Consider the following 26,286-nt stretch of genomic DNA (forward strand, 5'->3'; position numbering starts at 1 on the left):
TCAGTCCTTGTCCTGAGATGCCTGAAAGATTCCTGAAGAACCAGTATGCTGAATCTCAAAGGTTCAGAAAATCCTAATGCCAAGTCAGTGCAGAAACCCAGGGGGACTCAAGGTAAAACAAAGCAGGGCCAAAAACTTCATCCAAAAGGGCAGCAGGAGGAAGAAACACATTCACAATTCAAGAACTAAAGCGCAAGAGGCCAATAAAACAAAGAAAATATCAACAACAAAAATTACCATAAATCTAGAGATTCCTAAACAGGAATAACTCTATAATAAATGAATATATTAATTCATATTAATAAATGAAGGGACAGACTCACACAAGTAAAAGATATATATTTCCCATAGAAACTACATGAATATTTAGAAAAAATGAAGCTAGCGCTAAAACTAAATAAATAAAAATTCTGGGAGAACTAAAATGAATATAGATTAAAAGAAAAAGTACATTTCAAAAACTCATAAAAACAAACTGTTGAAAGTTATTAGAATATAAAAGGAATCCAAAATTCAAAGCTCCCATTATCAAAGAAAAAAATATTTCCAGAACCTACAAAGAAGTTCATGGACCAGGGAAATAACCAGTTGGTATCAAAAAGACCTTGTAGCCTATAGTAAAACTGAGAGGTATTGGAATATAATATTACACCAGGTTAAACAGGTAAAACAGATAGCCTTATAATCCATAATAATCTATCCTGAAAAACCAACTATAAGTTGGGGAAAATGGGTGTGTAATGGAATAAAGGAATTTCTGAGTTTTTCTGGAGAAAAAAATAGACTTGAAGAGAACCATAAAAGATAATCACAAGAATCTAGACAAACCTAAAAAAGATAAAATTTTATATAAGGAATCAGAAATAATAGAATGATGATATACTACTAACATTCTAATAGAGGAAGAGGAAACAAATATTCCTTAACAATCTTAATGTCTTCAAAGGATCTAAGAGTAGAATGATTCTCATCTGAAAGTTGAAAGAGAAAGGAGACATATATTAATGTAGAATGAAGAAAGTAGAGGGTAGAAATCACTACTTTTTCTATACAGGGTGCATGAGAAGATCATACAAACATGGCAGAAGTAGAAAGAGTGTAACATATCAGATGATTCTCAACACTCTTACAGGAAATGGAAAAAAAAAATTGAACTCAAGAATTTCCTCTAGAAATCCTATAGAAACATCAAACACATGGAAAATAGAGATGGGGGAAGGGGATTAAGATAATATCGAAGAGGGAATAGTTAGCTGCATGTAGCAAACTTCCTCTTCCAGGAATTTATGACCAAAGAAGAACTAGAGATCATTTAATGATCACAAAACAGAAAATTCTGATTATGCCAAATTGAAAATTTTGTACAAACAAATCTAATGCAGACACAATTAAAAGGGAAGCAACAAACTGGGAAAACATTTTTACAGTCTGATAAAAGTTCTGATAAAGGTCTCATTTCCAAAATATAAAGCGAGTTGACTCTAATTTATAAAAAATCAAGCCATTCTCCAATTGATAAATGGTCAAAGTTTATGAACAGACAATTCTCAGACGAAGAAATTGAAACTATTTTTAGCCATATGAAAAGATGTTCCAAGTCATTATTAATCAGAGAAATGCAAATTAAGACAACCCTGAAATACCACTACACACATGTCAGATTGGCTAGAATGACAGGGAAAGATAATGCAGAATGTTGGAGGGGATATGGGAAAACTGGGACACTGATACATTGTTGGAATTGTGAATACATCCAACCATTCTGGAGAGCAATTTGAACTATGCTCAAAAAGTTATCAAACTGTGCATACCCTTTGATCCAGCAGTGCTACTACTGGGCTTATATCCCAAAAAAATACTAAAGAAGGGAAAGGTCCTGTATGTGCCAAAATGTTTGTGGCAGCCCTGTTTGTAGTGGCTAGAAACTGAAAAATGAATGGATGCCCATCAATTGGAGAATGGTTGGGTAAACTGTAGTATATGAATGTTACAGAATATTGTTGTTCTATAAGAAATGACCAGCAGGATGATTTCAGAAAGGCCTAGAGAGACTTACATGAACTGATGCTAAGTGAAATGAGCAGAACCAGGAGATCATTATATACCTCAACAACGATACTGTTTGAGGATGTATTCTGATGGAAGTGGATCTCTTCAACAAAGAGATCTAACTCAGTTTCAATTGATCAAAGATGGACAGAAGCAGCTATACCCAAGAAAGAACACTGGGAAATGAATATAAACTGCTTGCATTTTTGCTTTTCTTCCCGGGTTATTTACACCTTCTGAATTCAATTCTCCCTGTGCAACAAGAAAACTGTTCGGTTCTGCACACATATATTGTATCTAGGATATACTGTAACCTATTCAACATGTAAAGGACTGCTTGCCATCTGGGGGAGGGAGTGGAGGGAGGGAGGGGAAAAATCGGAACAGAAGTGAATGCAAGGGATAATGCTGTAAAAAATTACCCTGGCATGGGTTCTATCAATAAAAAGTTATTTAAAAAAATGAAATAGAAACCAGTTTGAAAGAAATTATGTCACTTATTGGGAAGAAATGAAGTTAAAAATATTTAGGAAAATGAAGAAGCAGATTTCAACTTCTACGAATATGATGAAAACTATAATTCAAAGGCACATAGCAACTAACATGTTTTTGTTTTAAAATGTAATCAGTCATATAATTTGATTAATGTTACATAAATTTTAATTATTCCTATGTATTATAGTGCTCGATATTTTGACAAAACAGTTTCTTATTAACTTTTTCATGTGTTGTTTCAAGTTTGGGGAAGGGGAGATTTCATTAGATTAAGCAAACTGAAAATCCTTTCTATTCTGGTCACAGACTATGACAAATAATAGTCTTTATAGAACTTCAAATGGTATGAAGAGAGGTTTTATTTATTTATGTTATCCTCAATATCAATAATAACTGAAAATGGATAATTTGTAGTACAAGCAAAAAATGAGAATTTGTTTTACTTGACTGCATATTTGTTATAACTGTTTTTCTATTTTTCCTAGTAGGTGCAGAGAAGTGAGAAAAAATAAAAATAGCTGTTAACTGAAAATTTATAATGTGAAAAATGGATAAATGAAAAGTTGCTATATACAAAATTAAAAGTTTTCAAAAGGCACAAGTATGTCTATTGTTAAGTTCTCTGCCCACACTAACAAATATTCCCTGTTTAATAGACATAAAGTGGTAAGTCAAATGAAAACTTTGGACAAGGATGGAATGAGAATATTATAAAATATAATAATTATAATAATTCAAATTTACATAGATAGTACTTCATTTTATAGAGTGCTTTCTTCCTAACAACCCTGCCATCTCTTTCAAAAAACTTTTCCTCCTCCTCCTGGTTGTTAGTGTTCCACAAAGTCACTGTGTGTTGTGTATAGTATTAATGTAATTTTGTGTGTGTGTGTGTGTGTGTGTGTGTGTGTGTGTATGTATGTATGTATACATATGTATAATATTAATGTAGTTGTTTTTTTCTCCAGGAAAATATAAATCCTTGAAGAAAAGGACTTTTTCCTTTTTTTGTTCTGCATCTCGATTAAGATGTATTCCACACACATAGTAGCTACTTAATAATTGCTGAAACCAAATTAAGCACTCATTGACATCCCATGGCCTCTAAAATAAATTTCTTTCTTTTTTTTTTTTTTTGCTGAGGTAATTGGAGTTAAGTGACTTGCCCAAGGTCATACAGTTAGGAAGTATCTGTATCTGAGGCAGCATTTGAAATCAGGATATCCTGATTTCAGGGCTGGGGCTCGATCCACTGTACCATCTAGTTGCCCCTCTAAAATATATTTCACCTACCTCTAGTCTGTCCCCTCTCAAAGTCATATTTTTTAATACTGCCAGATATGTTTGTTTCTTATGTATGCAGATGTTAGTAATTTCCTCATGAGTTTTCAACTGATTTTCACAGCTTATTGAGTAAAGTTCACACTGCACTTCTTTGTGACTTTCAAGTCAGGTCACATGATCTGTGGTTTAAAGCCACTTACCTAACAAAAGAATTTGGCTTTCCTCCCCCTTCCCCCCCCCAAAAAAAAAAACAAACAAAATTACTCACAAAGAATTTAGTCAGGACTTTGAAAGAATATATAAAAATATTTTTATACAGCTCAAAATCATTCATTAGTATTATATTGCTAAGTTATTAGAGAACTGATGAAGAGAAATTATTTTTTTATTTTTATCTTTTTTAATGTTACTTCCATTTCTGAATATATTTCTTCTCCACCAAGGGAAATGTATCTTATAACAAAAATTTTACAAGAAAAAAGGCTTTCCTTTGATCCAGCAGTGTTACTACTGGCTTATATTCCAAAGAGATCTTAAAGAAGGGAAAGGGATCTGTATGTGCAAGAATGTTTGTGGCAACCCTCTTTGTAGTGGCCAGAAATTGGAAACTGAGTAGATGCCCATCAGTTGGAGAATGGCTGAATAAATTGTGGTATATGAATAATATGGAATATTATTCTTCAGTAAGAAATGACCAACAGGATGATTTCAGAAAGGCCTGGAGAGACTTATACGAACTGATGCTGAGTGAAATGAGCAGGGCCAGGAGATTATTATATACTTCAACAACAATACTATATGATGATCAATTCTGATGGACCTGGCCATCTTCAGCAATATGATGAACCAATTCAGTTCTAATGGAGCAGGAATGAATTGAACCAGCTATACCCAGTGAAAGAACTCAGAGATGACTAAGAACCATTACATCGAATTCCCAATCCCTATATTTTTGCCCGCCTGCATTTTTGAGTTCTTTCACAGGCTAACTTAACTGTACAATATTTCAGAGTTCGATTCTTTTTGTACAGCAAAATAACATGTATACTTATTTTGTATTTAATTTATACTTTAATATATTTAACATGTATTGGTCATCCTGCCATGTAGGGAGTGGGGGTGGGGGGAAGGAGGGGAAAAATTGGAACAAAAGGTTTAGCAGTTGTCAATGCTGTAAAATTACCCATGCATATAACTTGTAAATAAAAAGCTATTAATATATATATATATATATATATATATATATACACATATACATATACATACTGAAAAAAAAAGAAAAGAAGGCTTTTAGAAAAACCAACCCAACCTCCATTTGACAAAAAAAGGGATAGATCCAAAAATGCCTTAGGACTTTTGAGTACCTCAAGTGTTCAAGATCCATCTTACCTTCAGAATGACACCCTGTTAAATTATCACTCTGGAGCATTAAAAATACTAATATAATTAAGAGAATAATGAATACAACTTCCATAACAACCTAAGTTTTTAGTTAAAAACAGTAACGTGAATACTGAATATATCCCAAGTAATCTCTCTGGTTTAACTATATCAGAAAAATAAAATTTAAAAATGATGTAGCTATAAATACTCCAATGTGCCACCTCTGAGATAATATAAGGGGAAAAAACACAGTTTTTCATAAGAGTTTAGCGCTGGAAAGGCAATTTATGAGAAAAATCTAGTATAACATTCTCATTTTTAAGATGAGGACAATAAAATCCAGAGAAACAAAGTAGCATGAGTCAAAATAGCTACTTATTAAGAAGAGGCGGTTATTAGAACTAGGTCTCCTGACTCCTGGTGAAATAAAGATATGCATTTATCTGGATACCACCTTTTAAGTATCCTATAAACCCCAAAAGTTGAAACTGCCCTTAGAACTAGGGAAAATAAATAATTTCCTTTCTCTGATGACCTAAGTAAGGGAGAACATTTCCTCTCCCTTCCACTGCCATTTCTAGCTCTATATCTTTAGAGGATTTTTTTTTTCTTTTGAGGCAGATGGTGCCATTGGGAAACCCAGAATTCAGATTTCCAAAGGGAATTTAGGTTGGCTAGAGCATTATGCAAATGTAGGTATTGCAGGTTTATATAATCTCACTGATCCCAAACATTATTTCATTAGTACTGATAATTTTTTTTGATTGATCATGAAAGATCAAGACTAACAAATAAATTTAATTTTAAAATTTATTTTCTAAACATCATTGAAGAAATTGGAATACACTGTTGATGAAGCTGTAAATTGATCCAAACGTCTGAGAAAACAATTTGGAATTCTTAAAAAAAAAAAAAAAAAGTGACTAAAATATCAATTTGAAGAAAGTCTAGTATCACTGCTAGGTTTATACTGGCAAAGAAGTCAAGGACAGAAAGATCATAGGCACTTTTTTTGGGGGGGCAACAGAAAAGTATTAGAAGTAAATGTACTTTTCTCATTTTTCTTTGAAGAAGAGGCAATAGAAGTGAAATACTATATTTGCTGTTAGAAATAGTTTATGTGCTACTTTTCTTTTTTCTTTTTTAAATTTGCCTTTAAGTTCCAAATTTTTTCTCTCCCCCTCCCCCAACTGAAAAAGCAAGAAATGCAAAACCTGTTACAAATATGAAGTAATGCAAAATATCCTCTTGGGATATGTCTCCTTATATACACACATACAAAAAAGAAAAAGAAAAAAAAAATGCTTCAGTCTGAATCCATCGGTTCTCTGGGTGGAAGTGGACTATTTTTCATCATGAAAGCTTTTGAACTGTGATGGGTCATTGTGTTGACTTAGAGTAATCAAGTCTTTCAACCTTTTTTTTTTTTTTTTTTTTAAAACAATATTGCTGTTATTGTATAAACCGTTCTCCAAATTGTACTCACATTACTTTTAAATAATTTACATGAGTTTTCCAAGGCTGTGTTTTTTTTTTATTCCTGAAATAAATTATATCTCATCACATTCATATTCCATAATTTGTTCAACCATTCATCATTTGATGGGCATCTCCTCAGTATGCAATTTTTTTGTTGCTACAAAAAGAACTGCTTAAAATATTTTTGTACATATGGATCCTTTTCCTTTTCTTTGATCTCTTTGAGGCCATAGATCTAGTAATGACAGAGTTCTAAATTGCTTTTTGAAATGCCTGGGTTAGTTCATACCTCTGCCAACAGTGCTTTGGTGTGTACCTATTTTTCTGCATCCCCTTCAACATTTAATTTCCTTTTCTATCATCTTAGCAATCAGAGGTGTTTTAATTTGCATTTTTCTCATTATCAGTATTTTGGAGATTTTATAGGATTACTGATAGCTTTGATTTCCTCCTCTGAAAACTACCTATTCCTATCCCTTAATTATCAAATGGTGGATGTGTTGGCTTTTCTCAATTGCCTTTTTTTCTTGTAAAATTTTTATTATAATGATTAATAAAATAAACAAATAAAATAAAAAGAGTATAGAGATTTGGCTTTATTAATTAACTCAGTTTTCATTCTTGCAATTTACAAATAATGTATTTTACATTCCTTTAATGATTTATACCTTGTATTACAATATGATCATTGTGTTCATTAAAGTTCTCTTATGTATAAATCATATGCTATACCATATTCATATATTATATATAAATTATGTTATCAGGTGGTCAAAAAAACAAAAACATGACTGTCGATTAAAGGTAATGGAGATTTGAGGGTTTTTTGTTCGTACCAAGACACACAAACTGCATTATCAAAGAATTATAAGACTGTAATAAAATAAATGTAATATTACTAAAAACCATTATATGCAAATTAGTTTTATTTTGATAATTCAGGTGACATTTCAGCATTTTGATTTGAATGGCTCAAGGTTGTCAATTATCATTAGATATTAAAAATGAAAAAGTGATTGTTAACAATTCAAGCTGATGAAAACTAGAAAACAGAGCTAACTACATAAAATAATAACATCTATAAAGTTAATCCAAGAAAATATTATACATTTTTGACTTTTGCCAACATAAAGGAGAAACACAATAGCTAATATTCATTGAGGTATGAGGACTGAAATTAAGTGTAATGCCTTCAGAAGCAAAGACAAAAAGCAGTTGCAGACACTAAAAATCTGAGATACTATTTTTAAAAAACAAAACAAAACAAATTTATACATTGTGTCACAACCCTCTCTTAGATTTAGGTTATTCTTACTTTTCTTGGTTTTTCTTCTTGTACTGAATTGGGAAATACTGAAATAATTTTTCTGATTTGCAAACATAAATAAATGAGAGTTTTATTTTGTTTTCCCTTGAGATCCAATGCTGAATATGAGTTTATTTTCCAGAGATGAAAGGAAAGTACTGACAAAGATGTGACTTAGCTCTTTTTACTTTTACACAATCAATAAATTACCATATTTGCATATTGAAACTGTCAAGTGCTAAAGAACAGACTGTGGAAGTGAAAGAAATAAATACTGCTATTTCTTAATGGATATGTCTCTTTACCTCTAAGTAAACTTATGATGTTACTGAGAAATAGAGAACCTAAGAGCTCATTTCTTTTTTGACTCTTTTTGTTTAAAAATCACCATTTCAATTTGAAGTGTTTGCAAATAAACAAGTAGTCACTAATATAAAGTGATCAAATGCTGCAAATATCAACTTAAAGGAGTTATTCAGTTTAAAAATTCTAACTGAAATTTTTACTGCATTTAATAGGATATAAAAATAATTATGCAATTTTAAGAACAAAGTTTGAATGTCTCATTAATTTTTAGTGAATATTTTTGTTTCATCTCATATTAAAGAATTAATCTAATAAGAACCGATGTGTTGCAGGAGTGATTCTCTTCAAATGCACATACATACAGAATTTTTGAATGGTAAAAGATTAGAGATTACATATCCCAATGTTACCAATGAGAAAAAAAAAAAAAAGTGGCCTAAAGAGATCAGGAAACATTACTATAGTCCAAGAATAAAAGAGAAAGAGAATGGACTACAATGTCAGTCTCTAAGTACAAATTTAAGCCAAATGTGTGTGTGTGTGTGTGTGTGTGTGTGTGTGTGTGTGTGTATTTTATAGGAAACCAGGTCAGTGATTTCCCAACGATTCACTCTAATGATCTTAAAGGCTATCATAAAATTTTCAAAATAAAACTAGGATATTTAACAAAAATATTAATTAAAAGACTAAACCAGTAAGATCATGTAAAATATAACAGACTCCCAAAAATTCATTATCATTTTTTGTTAATAATAAATTCCAAGGGGAAAATGACAGAGAAATATAATTTTAAAAGGAACAAAAATGTATTAAATATCTGGGAATTAACCTATCAAGATATGAATAAGAACTTATACAGTTAACAATAAGCATAAGATATGGATAAGAACTTATACAGTTAACAATAAGCATATAAAGATCCTCCCCTTCTCAAAAAAAAAATCAAACAATGACCTAGTATTCAATGTATATTGAATTACTCATATTAAAGAATTAATCTAATAAGAACCGATGTGTTGCAGGAGTGATTCTCTTCAAATGCACATACATACAGAATCTTTGAATGGTAAAAGATTAGAGATTACATATCCCAATGTTACCAATGAGAAAAAAAAAAAAAGTGGCCTAAAGAGATCAGGAAACATTACTATAGTCCAAGAATAAAAGAGAAAGAGAATGGACTACAATGTCAGTCTCTAAGTACAAATTTAAGCCAAATGTGTGTGTGTGTGTGTGTGTGTGTGTGTGTGTGTGTGTGTGTGTATTTTATAGGAAACCAGGTCAGTGATTTCCCAACGATTCACTCTAATGATCTTAAAGGCTATCATAAAATTTTCAAAATAAAACTAGGATATTTAACAAAAATATTAATTAAAAGACTAAACCAGTAAGATCATGTAAAATATAACAGACTCCCAAAAATTCATTATCATTTTTTGTTAATAATAAATTCCAAGGGGAAAATGATAGAGAAATATAATTTTAAAAGGAACAAAAATGTATTAAATATCTGGGAATTAACCTATCAAGATATGAATAAGAACTTATACAGTTAACAATAAGCATAAGATATGGATAAGAACTTATACAGTTAACAATAAGCATATAAAGATCCTCCCCTTCTCAAAAAAAAATCAAACAATGACCTAGTATTCAATGTTCACCCCAACTTGAGCTGATATGATAAAGTTGCCAATATTTTTCAAATTAATATCTAGATTTAACACTGTGCTGATCAATATATCAAAATAAAGTTTTTAGTAAATAGTAATAACGTGGATAATATATCTGTTTATCTACTCTAAATTTTTTAATATTAAAAACTGATTTAGATAGGTCAGATTAGCATTGCCCCAACTGCACACAATTACCTCTCATTTTTATTCTTTCTTCTAACTTTAATTTTTATCTTTGTTCTAAAAAGTATTTTGGCAATAAACAAATAGGTGACTCAAAAAGACAGTGGTAACCAATATCTGCCTTTGGGAATGTGAACAATTTTGATTCACACATGCACACACACACGCAGGCATGTTTCAGGATATTGATGACCTGTCTTTTGAAATATAATCAATTAAATTTCATACACATACATTTTTGTGTACTGGCATTTTGCAAGGTCTGGAATCTGAATTCTCTTCTTGAAAAAATTCATAAAATTTAGGAATAAGGTTTCCATAAAACCTTTGTCTTCTTTTTTTTCAAACAAAGAACATTTCCCAAATTATTTTTCATCTTTCTTTTTCTTATCCATATTAGCAATGAAACTACCAAGTGGATCTGATGTGGAAGGTTTTATGAAAGTATTATTACCTGACTACTTATCTACTACAGATGCTATAATTATTTCCATGGTAGTCTTTTTGTAAATATTATTCAGGAACAATAAAAAATGAGATAGTATAAGAAATGATGGTTCTTGCTGTTTTTAGATATCCCCTTGGACTCCTTCATTTGCTTCTCTGAGGAGTATATGTGAACCTTACTGGAAAAGAAGTAAAATATAGTACTATGACAGATCAGGAATCAGGAAGACCTGTATTTTAGACTATGTACAAATCTGAGCCTTTGCTTTAGAAATTTCCTCACAGGAATAAGATTCTTTGTGAGATTCAAATGAATTAATGTATGCAGGGCAAACTTTAAAGGGCTATATCAATGTCAGTATTCATTGTTATTATTATTACAATTACATTTAACTGCAATGTCTTTGTGTATTCTGGTTTCATTTTTAGTGAAAATCAAGATCTCATAGTTGGAAGAGTCCTTAAAAGATAAGTAGTCCAAGTTAAAACAATAATCCCTATTACAATTATAACCATTTGGTAAATAAGTTTTGTCCAAAGACCTCTAATGAAAAAGAACCTGCTCTATCAATAGGCAGTCCATCTTGCTTTCAGATGACTGTATCTGTTAGCAGTATTTTCTTTGCATCAAAGCTGAGCTTACTGCTTTAAAATATCCACTCATTAGTCTTAGGTCTGTCCTCAGAAAACAAGAATAAATCTCATCATCCTATCACATCACAGCACTTCAAATATTTAAAGTCAGCTATTGAATTCACATTTCTACTTCTTCCCACCAAGTCTTCTCCAAGTTTAGTTCCTTCAGTTCTTCAGGTCCTTGGGCCCATTCACATATCTAGGTCTTTCAAAATTCTACTTGCTGTTATATAGACAGCTATTTCTTTATAGATGTCTCTATCTATCTACCTACCAACCATTCTTTATGCAATATAGCTTCCAAAATTGAGTAAGTTTTGCTTATGGTCTGACCAGGGCAGAGTACAGGAGGACTGCCATCTCTGTAGTCCTGGATAATATGTTTTTCTTTCTTTCTTTCTTTTTTTTGCAGAGGTAACTGGAGTTAAGTAACTTAAACAGGATCACACAGCCAGGAAGTATTAAGTGTCTGAGATCACATTTGAATTCAGGTCCTCCTCACTTCAGGGATATTGCTCTATCCACTATACCAACTAGCTACCCCATAATATGCTTTTCTAAATGTAGTACAAAATCATATTAATTTTATGGATTGACAATGCAAAAGATATTAAAAAAATAAAGTCTTACAAAGACCAATGACAATTCATAAAATTCTCCTCCAAAATCATCCCAGTTTTCACAGTGTTTCAGACATATTTTGGGTTGTTTTGCAGTCCTCTCAGTCATGTCTGATTCTTTATGATTCTAGCTGGACATTTCTTAACAAAGATAGCAAAACGGTTTGCCATTTCCTACTCCAGCATATTTTAGATAAGAGGAAACTAAAGTAAACAGGGTTAAATGATTTGTCCAGGTTACACATTGTTAATGTCTAAGACCAAATTTGAATTCAGGTTTTCCTGACTCCAGGTCTGGCACTATTAAATTAGCTGTTCTCTCCAAATAGTATCACCCTATTTTTTCGAATTCCTCTGGAAGAAAAGCAAAAAAGACTGACAAAGGGATAACCCACCTTGCCCATGTCTATAGCTCAGTGCAATAGACAACAAAATCTAGGGCTCTTGCTTAATCCAACTCCGGAGGAAGAAAAGTACAAGATCTCATCACTCCAAGTAGTTCAGAAAACTCCCTTTCTCTTAATAAAAGACCACATACCCCAATACTCAAATTTGTGTTTAATATTACAGCATTTTGTGCCTAAGAATAGTCGTGAGATAGAAGGTAAAACCTCAAAAGTACTCATTTCCCTCCTCCGATACCCCCCCTTTTGAATGTGGTTATTACTGGCAAGACCTAGCCATAGAGCCACAAGAAGGAACAAAGAAACCATATCATAAAGCACCTACTCTCTAGAATCACCTTAGGGCTGCTTGTTTTTGTTTTTGTTTTTGTTTTTTTTTACAAGAACAAAGAAAGGTGGAGAAAGGAGGGGAAGCCCTAGTACCCAGTATAGTTTGGCCTTTTGAAAGCTCATCAAAAAATAATCATGAAAACATCAAAATTATCTTTCAGTGTGCATAATTCTCAAGCACTTTTGCTGAACTAGGGCTCAAATTTTGGCTCTTCAGTATTTTATATTAATACTCAAACACTGTTTCATTGGCATTGATTCTCTTTTTATTCACAAAATGAACACACAGAACAATTAGATCAATGAGATTTCTCTACCTAACAAAAGAAATTCAAACTACTTAAAAGAGAAATTTTAAAAGCAACTTTAAACAGAACAAGGAATCAGTTTCTGCCCTGCCCAAGGGTAGAGGGAGAGAGGATGTGAAAAGGCAATAGGAATACTTCATAGTTAGATTAGTATTCTTCCAAATAGAAAATTAGTAATCTCTATCCCATTATGTCCTCTGAACACAGAATTTAGCTGTAACAATGAGTTCTGGAAGTAACCCCACACAGGCTGCAGCTCTCTAGGTTCAAGTACAGTCCCACAGGTTCCTACACCTCAATCTTTAGTTTCCTAAGTCTTTACTTTGGAAAGGCAGTAGATAAGAATAGATAGAAGGCCAGGTCTGGAATCAGAAAGATATGAGTTCAAATCTAACCTCTGATACTTAATGGCCATGAGAGCCTGGAAAGTCAATCAACCTTTCTTTGCTCCAGTCTTTTTGTGTTTGTGCTTAACACAGTGTTTGGTACACTGTGGGTGTATAATATGTGCTTATTCTCTGCCCTTTCTTAGTTTGCCACTATTGATATTAGTATTGTCAAATAGGTCAACTGCCTATTTGTCTTCCCTCATTCAAAAGGTTTATCTCCACCACCGTGTTTACCACAAATAGCTGCCACTCACTGCCCCTTCTGCCACTATTCAGTCTCCAAACTCCCAACACAGAATAATTTATCCTATGCTCTCAGATGCAGCTGGTTCACGGTCCTTGATAGTCCAATATTGTCCCCAAGCATGAAGAAAAATATCATCTGCTCAGGATTTCATCTCCCAGAAACCACCACAGCAAGGCTCTAAAAACTTCCTCTGCCTGTAGAAATTCATATCCAAAAGCCATTAATACTAGAAAGGCAAATCTCCAGGCTGCTACCGCCCAAGAATTCCAATTTTCAACTAGCCACTTAGCAATGTAGTTTTCCTTTCAACAACCATTATGAAACTACCCTGAGTTTCAACAGAAGCCAGGAATTCAACATTGTCCAGAAGCTTGACATTGCGCAGGAATTCTCTTGTGCCACATGAGCAAACACATATAGGATCTAGCTGGGTGTTTTTTGGTGTATTTTTTTTTTTTTGGGGGGGGAGGGAGGATGAGGGACAGGGTTGGGGGAAGGTGGGAGAGAGATTTTAAACAGAGACCACTATTAAAAAATTCTTACATTATCTCCCACACACATGCCATCTGTGCTCTCGGAATCTCTTCATAATAAAGGGGGCAAAAGACCAAAAGGTGTAATGTTCTCTCAAATGAAATGTTCTCTGAGAGCAGGTTTCTTGGGGGGCTTTTGGAAGAAGCCTTTGTTTCGGTTCAAAGTAATAATCACCTCAAATGCAGCCAGCTGTTAAAGTCCAGATCTTTTATTTTCTCTTTCAAATATTGTCTCCTTCCTTGGGCCTGGTTAGCTTTCTTAGAAGCCTGTCTCTCTCCTTGGTTCCTGCCACTAGTCCTTTGCCTCTGCCAGCTTCAGCCTCTAGCTCTCTCCAAATCCCCAGCCAGCACAAAGGTGGAATATGGAATGAATATGACTCTACTTCTGAGAGTGGGCTTAGATTTGTCTCTTAGATTTGTGAATCTCCTGGACTGAATCCTGGCTTCTGAATCTCCCAGAATCCATTCTGATTGAGGCTCCTAGCTTATATATGCTCTCTTAAAGGTGTGAAAGGTGTAAACTCTAATAAGTACTAAATTCATTAGTGAATTAGAGAAGTGTTAAGTACCATGCTAAATTAGATAATTATTGTCTCTATTAATTCCAATGACTTAGCAATCCTGTAAGATTTCTAACAAAAAGGGATCCTTTTTATAGGCCAGTGCAAAGTTGTGATTTCTTTTCAGTCTATATTTTACCAATTCATACCACAGATCACTCCATCAATGAAACCAGTCTTCAGTGGTGTGTCAATGAGTATGTCCATATCCTTCACGAGAAGATTCTGTTGTTTATTTGTTCAGTGGTATTCAACTTTTTGTGACCCTCATTGACCACAGAATGACCCATCTATCCTTTACTATCTCCTAAAGTATGTCCAGGTTCATGTTCATTGCTTCCATGACACTATCTATTCATCTCCATCATCTGCCCTCACCTTCTTTTATTTTTAATCTTTCCCAACATCAGGGTCCATCTCAATGAATCTGTCTTCTCATCATGTGGCAAAGTTATTTAAGTTTCAGCTTCAATATTTATCCTTCCACTGAATAGTCTGAATTTTCTTTAAATATTGATTTGATCTCTTTGCTGTCCAAGTCTTCCCTAGCACTACATTTCAAAAGTATAGATTCTGTCGTACTCAACTTTCCTTAGAATGCAACTCTCACAGTCATACAATACTATTAGGAAAACCATATATTTGACTATATACATCTTTTGTCAGCAAGGTAATGACTCTGCTTTTTATTATATTGTCAAGATTTGCCATGGTTTTTGTTCCAAAGAGCAAGAGTCTTTTAATTTCATAGCTGCAACTGTCATCTTCTGTGACTTTCAAGCTCAAAATCATAAAATCTGACACTGTTCCATTTCTTCTCCCCTATTTGCCAGAAAGTAATAGAATCAGTTGCTATGATCTTAGTTTTGTTTTTAATGTTAAGCTTCAAGCTCACCACCCTGTAAATTCATCAAGTTGATCAAGAAGTTCTCTTAATCTTCTTTATGTATATCTCCTACTAAACACAGCATGGAGATTTGAAAGGTGGTCTTCAAAATGCTTCTTTTAGAAACTTTCTTAAACTGGACATAAGTGATACATATTTGTAATTACTACTGCTGACAAGGCTCAGAGGTTGAGAGCCTCTACTAACAGTTGTAGTAGAGATAAGGAGGATCAGACAGTACTCATAATGTCTGGCACTAATATGGTGAGGCTTCCAAAAGCAGAAAGACACTAGAGAACCTAAGAAGGGGCTGAAGAGGCCTCATTAGGAAAATTAGCAAGTTCCACACTGATGAATTTTGGAATTGGACTCACTGTTGTACTTTTAAATTTATATTAGCTAAGGATAACTAGTCTCAAAAAAAAAAAAAAAAAAAAAAAACACAACACAAACCACCCAAATACAAAACAAAAACCTTGTCACTTTATTGACAAGGAAAAAATAATAACTGCAAATGCTCTTGAGGGGGGTGAACCCTGAAACTGTCCCTTTTGAACTGTAAAAGAAGGAGATTCGGAATCTCAAGACTCTGAAAAGTCTGAGAAAGCTTATGTTTCCGGAAAAATTAAGTGGCTTCATTCAATTGGAGATCTTGGTCAAATCACCCTCCGTTGATCTTTTTTGTGGGTAGCCTGATCTTTTCAAGAAATTCCAGTCTGGGAAAAAGCCTTCAATATAATTTTATTCAGTTGGAGAACTGGGTCTATTGAGTAGCTTAAAACTCCAAGATAAGTATCTAGGCCTGGAGGGCACTCTTTCCAACTGGAACCAAGCCTTAAACTGCCAATAAAAAGACAATTTTGAATCCCAAATCTGTGCAGAAGTACGAAGTAGGATTATGCTTTGCCAAGGGACCTCTCTTCTTGGCACAGCTGTTTACCAGGACTCTTGTCCACTGTAAAGACATTCTCTTCTCAGTGATAATCTTTGTTATTTCTCTGACAGGACTTCTTGCCACTGAGGAGTCTGTCTTCCTGGCAAAACTGGCTTCTCAGTGCCAATAAAAATCCCTTTTGCCATTCAGACTTTTCGGGTTCGTGAATTCTTTCACATTGGACCTGCATCTCCAACCAAAGGGGATTTTCACATCAATTCTCTACCACTAGACCCACATCACTATGATTCTAAGTAATTCCACAATTCCCCCACATCCTTCTATATTAATATTGTGCTTCTTCTTTACTGATCTATAAGTGTCAAGGTAGCATTTTAAATCTGTTCAAAAACTTTAAGTTCCTCACGTAAAAGTTTATAGTCTGGTATAAACAAAAAACATTTTTCCTCCCTCTATCCCCCTCCCCAAAATTTCTTTTTTGTTGTTGTTGAGGCAATTAGGGTTAAGTGACTTGCCCAGAGTCACACAGCTAGGAAGTGTTAAGTGTCTGAGGTCAAATTTGAACTCAGATATTCCTGACTTCAGGGCTGGTGCTTATCCATTGTACTACCTAGCTGCCCCCTCAGAGAACATTTCTTTCTTGAAATTAGGGCTTAAAACTCCAGCTTGTATCTCAAATGTCTTGCATATAAAAAGCAACAATACAATGCAGTAGGAAAGAGTCCACAATATGGAATCAGGAATCTTTTCTTTACAAAAAGGGTTTCTATTAAGGTTACTATTTGGGTAATTTTGATAACCTCTTAAATCTTTTAATCTAAGACTTAGTTTCATTATCTTTAAAATGGATATAATGCCTATAACACATACCTCACAAAGCTGACAGGATCAAATGAGATAATGTAACATAAAGTACTTCATACTTTTTAAGAACTATATAGATGTCAGATCTTGTTATCATCATATTAGGTCCTCAATAAGTGTGTATTGATTCATTGGTAAAAAGAAAAAAAAAAAAACCTGTCAGAAAGCATATCAAAACTTTAAGTGTTATGGCTACAGGGAATCACTTAAAAATTTCAACTAACCACAGTAGCTGCAACCAGAAATAAACCAGAAGGAAATTTACACCAAACATAGAAAGAAAAATAACCACCATTTAGTTAAATGACTTTCCAATACTAAGGGTTCACACTATATCAATGAAAGCATTACAATAAATGATCATCTAAAGCATCCATTACTTTTTCTATTCAGCCGTAAGAGCACAGACTTTGCCAAAGTTACATAAAAACAAAAATCCCTATGAATAAATAAATACAGGCTCACTTGGGAAGGTCTGTTAATACCCTGGTTTTTAATTTTATTTTTCTTCACATGAACTTAGCAGTCCCTGAAAAGGTTAGATGAAAACATCTGCAGCATATTAAAATTACAAATAAAAAATTTAAATGATACCAAGAATTTCTTGAGAGACAGTGACATCTTGTGGAAATTATGACCTTTCAAAGTTGAGTTTTTTAAATTGAATCCAATTTATACTGCCTTTCTTCATACTTTATCTACAAGGCTGTCAGTCTGGTCACAAGTTCCACAACAAATAATTAACACTTTAGAGAAACACATATACTATTTAAGGGAATAAAATCACTGCATTAAACTGCAGAACATATAAATAACTTAGTTGTAATACAATTTTATTAAGAATGAAGGCATTATGCTGAAATTATATTTCTGGTTTGTAAGATAACAGGGTGAAAAAGAATCTGAACTTAGCCTTTTTCTATAGTGAAATAACAAGTAAAAAAAGTACTCTGAACCTAACAATACATAATTGCACACATACATCTCATGTACCACACATCATGCCTAGCACATTTTTTCCTATTCACTTCTGGATCTTAATATTTATTTTTGATGGGTAGTTTGAGACATAGGAGGTGTATTTAGTGGTGGGCTGCCTGACATAGAAGGTGAAAAGATGACAGGTCTTAAAAAGTAACTGCCACTTGAAGGCCAAGCCAAACAACAATAACTATAAAGAACTCAATTATAGCTTGCGTTCCTTCTGTTTATGAAAAGAATGGTAGATGATAAATTTATGATGTAGTAACTATTGTAAGAATTACGTAAATTATAAGAATAAAAACCACTTATATTGAATTTTTTGTTATAGAATGTGTGTATTAAAGAGTAACGCCACTGTGAGCCATAAAAATAAGGAAATCTCATGACATGTAAGGATACAATCAAATGCCAAAGTTAGATGTTATACCAGATTACAATTTTATAGCTCTCAAAACGTTTTTCATAAGCAGATCACACTTATGCAAATATTTATTATAGCTACTTAGAATTAACATAAGCCATCTCACATCACTGAAAGCATTACATAAAAATATATTCAAACTCTGCATGGAAAAAATTTGTGTAAGACACAATTCTCCCCACTTTTTAGAGCTTACAACCTTGTTGAGGAAGCACCACATGAAAAAATGCATACAATAGGGTAATAATAAGAAAGCATATAACCAAAAGCTTCTATTATTTACATGAATACCACATATTATGGAATCAATGTAGAGTGATATGATCAAGTGTAGCAGCATAGTACAGTGGAAAAAGAATATGATTTAAAATTTAAAAATTTGACTCTAAATCCTAGTTCTTCTTAACTTTACCAGGCCATTTAATCATTCTGAACCCCAGTTTCTTCAGGAGTGGTTGGACCAGATAAATGCTAAGTTTCCTTCAAGTTCTAAATTCTACCACTACAGTACAAGAAGTATTTGGGAAAATGAAAAATAAAAGAGAAATAGTTATGGTTATGTTGTACATGAGTTTTCCAAAACAATGGTATTTTTAAGTTCAACTTTAAATTTTCTTACACACACACACACACACACACACACACACACACACACACACACACATCTCAAACTTAACATTAAGAACAGAATTCATTAACCCTCCACTAAACCCATCACTAATCATTAATTCTTATTTCTGTCAAGACCACCACCACCACTATAACCCTGACTCTTCATTCTTCTCTGCCTCTCCTATATCCAGTCATTTGATGTCATGTCAGTTCTACCTGAATATGTCAATCCACTTGCTCACTCACAGAGCCAACATTACGTAGAGGAGAACTCCAAAACTATTGCAGTAACTTCCTAATTGTCTTTTTATTTCCAATCCACACTCCCAAAACCCCCAAAATTGTTATTTTTAAAAATATATATATGAAAGTGCCAGAAGCTCCAATAGAGGCATATCCTTAGTATAAAATACAAACTCCTCTGACTGGCATTTAAAATACTTCACAATCTAACTCCAACCTATCTTTCTAGATTGATTTCATATTATTCCCCACCTCTGCCTTCACATGCATTTTATATTCCAGGGTATCTAGCTTATTTTTTGTTCCCTACACATGATTTACTATTTTTTGTCTCCTGTTCTTTTATATAGGTTAGTCCTCAATTCTAGAATGATCTTCTTCTGATCTCCACATCTTGCTTCCTTCAAGGCTCATTCTGATGTATGTTACTTCTTACCCAGGGCCTTTCCTGATTGCCTCCATAACCCTTTATAAAAGATTTGTGCTTTCTACCACCTCTTACTTATTTTGTATTTTGAATATATTTTGCATTTATTTGCCTATGAACCTGTTATTTTATCAAGGCAAGTCAACAAGTATTTATTAAATACTTAGTATGTGCCAGGCACTATACAAAGATATACTCAAAAAAGTATATATACTACACAGGCAATGAAGTCAAAAACAGTCCAAGCTCCAAAGGAACTCAGTCTAAGGGAGATAACACAAAAACAACTATGAACAAACAAGATACATACAAAATAAATTGAAGACAATATCAGAGGGAAGACACTAAGATTAAGGAGGATTAGGAATGACTTTTTGCAGAAAGGAGTGTTTTATTTGGGATCAGAAAGAAGTCAAAAAGGCTAGGAGGCAGAGATAAAGACAGAGGGAGTTCCAGGAATCCCAAATGGTAACCACTGTGATACAATGAAAATAGCAGCAGATCTAAAATAAGAGTACCAAGGTTCAAATCCTGCCTCAGTCACTTACCAGCTTTGTGACCTTGACTCAATCAAAATAACTTCTCTGCGTCTTAGTTTCTTTGTCTCTAAAAGAAGGTTAGACTAGATGGCTTTTTAAAGTCCCTTCCAGTTTAAATATGTAATCCTATTATTCCATATAAACTACCCAAGCCTAGAGACTAGTTCATTATTGCTTTTATATCTCAAGGGCCTAGCATTGTTGCACTGAATAAAATAGGTATCAAATTCATACTTCTGCCATATATTATGCATTTGAAAATTGTGAAGAAAGCCAAAGTAACTTTTAATAGAAAGCCTTTTACTTAACATACACCTGGTCTTCCTCTCTCAAGTCGATCCCCACTCCAGCCTATCCTCTTAATCAGCTGCCAGATTGATTTTCCAAAAGTCTGAGGGGGACCATGCCATCCTCCTACCTTTTATAAGAAACTGAACATCACTCAATAAATGCCTATTTCCTCCAGAATCAAATGAAAAAAAAATCTACCGTTTAGCTTTAACACCTTTCACAACCAGGCTTCTTCTGAACTTACTTGTATTTTAGCACTTCATTTCCCATCATGTCCATTACATTTCAATGACACTGATGTTCTTACTGTTCCTCACACACAGCACTTCCATTTCCTCAAACTTGAAATGCTCTCCTTCCTCTCCTCTGCTTCTTAGCTTCCCTGGATTCTTTCCAGTGTATACACTCACAATGACACCCATATTTTGGATGTCCGTAGTTCTTTTCAGGTAGACTCCCCAATTAGATTTTGTGAGGTATCTGAGATTGGTGCTATTCTGTCTTTCTTTGTAACTCTAGCCCATAGAACAGTGAACAGCATATGGTATTTGTTTAACAAATGAGTGTTTACTGACTGAACACGTAAAGTGAAACTCTTTGGAAAATTTTGACAGAGCTAGAATTTTTTTTCCCCTTAAAGAAGTTGTTTTTTGGTGGTCTATTTAAAATTAATTAATGCTATTAGTTTACTTTGCCCCATTGTAATCAGTCTATAACATCCTGAAGGCACACAACTTACATGACCTTAGTTTTGAATTATTACCAGAAATAAATTAAAGAGAAAAAAAAACTGATTTCATATTTTAAGTTTGTTTTAATTCACTGAGACTATCTGTACTTACTTGTAAATTCAAAATTATATAAACTGCAAAAATATTTAGCAGGTACTGATTATCAATGCACTGTCAATGTTTTATTTTTCAGAAATTATATCTTTAAAGGAAAGAAAAAGAAATTTCAAATGTCAGCCTTTGAATTGTTAATAGGAAGCTAAGTATTCAATTTCATAGAAATGATTTTTTACTTGTATTATATTTTAATCTAACAGGAATCTGATTCATAACCATTTTGTCATAGCATTCAATAAGACTCAAAATTATCTATTGAAAGGCCCAAACAATATACTTTTTTAAAATTCCACCTATATTTTCTTTTTTCCCCCCATGTTTTCATTTTTTCTTTCTTTCTTTCTTTTTTTTTTTTTTTTTTTTTTTTTTTTTTTTTTTTTTTTGCTGAGGCAACTGGAGTTAAGTGATTTGCCCAGAGTCACAGAGCTAGGAAGTCTGAGGACAGACTTCAGGGCTGGTGCTCTATCCACTGCGCAACTTAGGTGCCCCAAAATTTTTTATTTTCAAAGCATAAGCATGGATTATTTTTCAACACTGACCCTAACAAACCTTGTGTTCCAAATTTTCCCCTTTCCCCCCACCTCTTCTCTTAGATAGCAAGTGATATATATGTTAAATATATATATGAAACATGTTAAAATATAAGTTAAATCCAATATATGTATCCATATTTATATAATAATCTTGTTGCACACAAAAAAAATCAGATCAATAACTACCTATATTTTTTTTTAAATGGTTTTTATATTATACCTTTTTTGGAACCCTATTTCATTCTTTGCTCAGTAGAAGCCTTTGGAAATATAATTAAGCAAACAAATGAACAAATTCTCTGGTTTTTAATATAGCTACTCCAAGTTAATTGGGTCATGTGACATAGTTTCTATGTGACTATAAAGCAGCCTGTGGGCTAGATGAGGCAGCTGAGGACCTTTATCCCCCTCACCCAGGGATATGGAGTTTCTTTTTTTTTTTTTTAAATAACTTTTCTTGATAGAAACCATGCCAGGGTAATTTTTTACAGCATTATTCCTTGCACTCACTTCTGTTCCGATTTTTCCCCTCCTTCCCTCCACCCCCTCCCCCAGATGGCAAGCAGTCCTTTACATGTTGAATAGGTTACAGTATATCCTAGATACAATATATGTATGTAGTGAAGTTTCTTTATTTAAAGGCCCACAAAACAAAGTTTTTGTTTTTACTATAATCTGGCCCTCCAACAGTCTGAGGGACAGTGAACTGGTCCCCTATTTAAAAAGTTTGAGGACCCGTGCTATAAAGCATAGCCTGTTTTTCTTTTATACTCTTTTAGATAGATATCTCTAAGATTTTAAATTTCTATTAAACACTAGGTTCATATTATAGCAAAAATCTACCCATTTAATGAAAATCATTATATCATATATAATATTCTTTAGCTAGATAATATTTTTTACTTGAAAAAAACAGACTGCTCATATAAAACGAAGACATAATTCATATTAAAGACATAATTTTCAAAACTTGTATTCTTTATTATTGCCATAAACAGAAGTTAAAACAAAATGACTATTTTGAATGTGCCTTATTAATGTGTGTAACATCCATAATTCATTTCTAAAAAATTCATAGATGATGTAACAGATTAAATAGCTAGGGTTATTGAGTTTGCATTTTTAATGCAAATAGCTCATTTAGACAAATTTAAAATATCAAAATTCAATGGTAAAATATCAAAATTCCACTATAAGAATAAGAGGATCAGAATGAGAAAATGGAGAAATGAATAGCATTTACTCTAGGTACAATCCAGGAAAAATTGCAAGGGTAATCAAGGTGGAGAACTTGGTCTCATATTCTGAGAAAAATGGGTAGTCTCTTTTCAAATCCATGGCAAAAAAGGGCAAAGAAACAAATATTAGAATATAATCTATAAAGAACATGACTTTAGGTCCCTTGAAAGTCAATTAGCTAAATTATACGTATGACATTTAAAAAGTTTAATAGCTTTTTTTTTAAGTGTGGCATAACACAAAAGCCACTTTGATGCAATTTAACAAGTTTTATTTTGGTTATTAAATCCTAAATTTTTTAATAAACCTTTGAAAAGGCAAAAGCAGATTATGTCTAGGAAACAATTACCCCAAAGCATTAAATAATAAATCATAAATACAATTATTACAAAAGTGAAGATTGTCTAAACAGAAATGTTATAAAATTTGAAATATTAAATATATTATAACACACACACATACATACGTGTGTGTGTGTGTGTGTGTATAAAGAAATTCTGCCAATAAAAATTAAATAGACTTTAAATATCTTATTGGTTTCAATAAAGGTCCCATTTTTTTTTCTACTATGCCTCATATCCGAGATGGGTCTATACCTGGTGTAATTTTTCAATATATAATATATGTATTACTTTTTCCTGAAAAAATAATCTTAATAAAATAAAAGTATGTTACAGAGACCATATTGGTAGCCATTTAAAAGAGATTTTAACTAGTACACTGACAAAAGTTAATTAAAAACATTTTATTTAACATGACAATAGAGAAAAGAATGCACTTACCCTTCTCCTCCCATTCTTGTTATTTTTAGGCGAAAATCGACAGAATTCAGACTGGGAGGTTTCCATTTCAAAATATCATCACACCGACCAGGTTTGTATTTCTAAAGTGAATTAAAAAAAAAAAAGAATGCTTGCAATTGGATCAACTATTTTGAGATAATAAAAAAATCAACTGAAAGGTACCCACAAACTTATATATTTTTTGGCTGAGGCAGTTGGTGTTAAGTGACTTGCCCAGGATCACACAGCTAATAATATTAAGTGTCTTGAGACCAGATTTAAACTGATTTCAGGGTTAGTGCTCTATCTACTGCATCACCTAGCTGTTCCTTCCACAAACTATTTTTAAATACCTAGAAAAAATATTCTCAAATATCTTCTTTTGATACTGTTTATCGTATTTACTCAAGCAATGAAGGACCCAGAACATACTCCACAACAAAATAGAAGAACTTGAGACTAAAAATGATCGTCAAAAAGAAGCTGTGGTCAAAAGATGGGTAACTAGTAGTTCAATATTATTTATTATTATTTTTTATACTCTTCAATTGAATTTGAGAAATTAAGATTATACATTTCTACTCCTAGCATTATCTTTGTTAAATGTTAAATTTAGTTAAATAGTAAAGCAGTTTAGAGTTTTTCAGAGATTTCACAATAATCACGTGAACGTGTGTTATTTCTCTTGATATTTCATTATATTTGTAAATATTCAATCAAAACAATTTTAAAATGCTTATCATGAAGTCTTCACAATGATATCACCATAATTCCACTTGAAGATTCAAAATACATAGGAAATTTTTTCTGTAAAATGTGGCCCTAACTTTGAAAATTGTGATCATTATTACTACCATCCACAGAACCACCAAGTGAGCTTCAGTACTCAAACATCAAAGGCAGATTAGATTTCAATAAGCTAGACTAATAAAAATACTTTCCCCTGATAAAACTAAAAATCTTTAAATCTACCTTTTTAATTCCACTGTATGTTTATTCATTCATACATTTATTCACTTAATCATGATGCATTCACACATTCAACATGTATTCACTAATTCATGATGTTTTTATGTAGTGAATGAAATCTAAGATTTAAATTTTCTGCTTCTAGCTAAGCTTATTATTTTTTCCACTCTATCAGATGGTCCTTATACACTATGAGTTCACATTTACATAATACTTTGTAACATAAAGAGCCTTCTTTACACTGAAATAATCAGTGTCTTATAACCTCCATTTATATATGAAATAGAGTTTGAGATTGTGATCTATTCATCACAGTGACAGAGTAAACAACAGAATCTAGATTTGATCTAAGTCTTCTGATTCCTCTTCCAGGATTATTTTTACTACCACTCTATTAAAAGGAGGAGGAGAACAAGAACCACCAACTCATTTTGACTATTATAAATACTAAAATTAACCTCAACAATCCTATGAAGGAAGGTGCTATTTGAATCCAAAATGGAATTTTGCTTGTGGTGTAGGAAATGAGAATTGATTTAGAAAACCATAGAAAGACTGGGACTTACAACATATCCTCTAAACAAGACTGGAAATGTATTTTCCACCTTATTTGTTAAAAATAAGAGAATATTTGTACCAAATAATGAATAACAAAGTAAAATGATGCTTCATTATCACTATGAAGAAGTAAAATTTATCAAAAATAACAAATCTATATGTTGATTTTCACTCATCAATAAAGCATATTAAAGTCATCTACATGAAATTAATTATATACCTCTGTTGGGGAATAAAGTTGATGCACAAAATGTTTATTTTCACGGTTTTCGGAGAACATAAAACCATGTTCTACTGGCATTTTTATGGATTCATCAGGCACAAAGCATCAGTATGGGTAAAACAGTTTGCAATCTTGATTCCCTTTCTCTTCTATTCTACAAATTTTATGCTTATTTATACACTATTTTCTATTACAGGAACTTCTATTTCAGGCACACTGCTGGTACCATTACACCTAAATGAATACATTTACCATAAAGAAGCATAGAGAAAACACATGACATCAGTAACTACAGGAAAAACAAATCAAAGCATAATTTTTTTTAATCAGAATGTTC

At 32.7% G+C, this 26,286-nt stretch overlaps 1 protein-coding gene across 2 annotated transcripts in view; it reads right to left on the bottom strand.

The window, feature by feature from the left end:
• Positions 1-26,286, bottom strand: part of RNGTT (RNA guanylyltransferase and 5'-phosphatase) — a 320,433-nt gene that overhangs the window by 123,143 nt on the left and 171,004 nt on the right. For both annotated transcript variants that reach the window (XM_051997380.1, XM_051997381.1), the window contains exon 13: positions 24,200-24,300. In XM_051997380.1, coding sequence (XP_051853340.1) covers positions 24,200-24,300 — 101 coding nt within the window. The remainder of the gene's footprint in view (positions 1-24,199; positions 24,301-26,286) is intronic.

The sequence above is a fragment of the Antechinus flavipes genome, chromosome 4, assembly GCF_016432865.1.
Source record: "Antechinus flavipes isolate AdamAnt ecotype Samford, QLD, Australia chromosome 4, AdamAnt_v2, whole genome shotgun sequence".
Taxonomy (NCBI): Eukaryota; Metazoa; Chordata; class Mammalia; order Dasyuromorphia; family Dasyuridae; genus Antechinus; species Antechinus flavipes.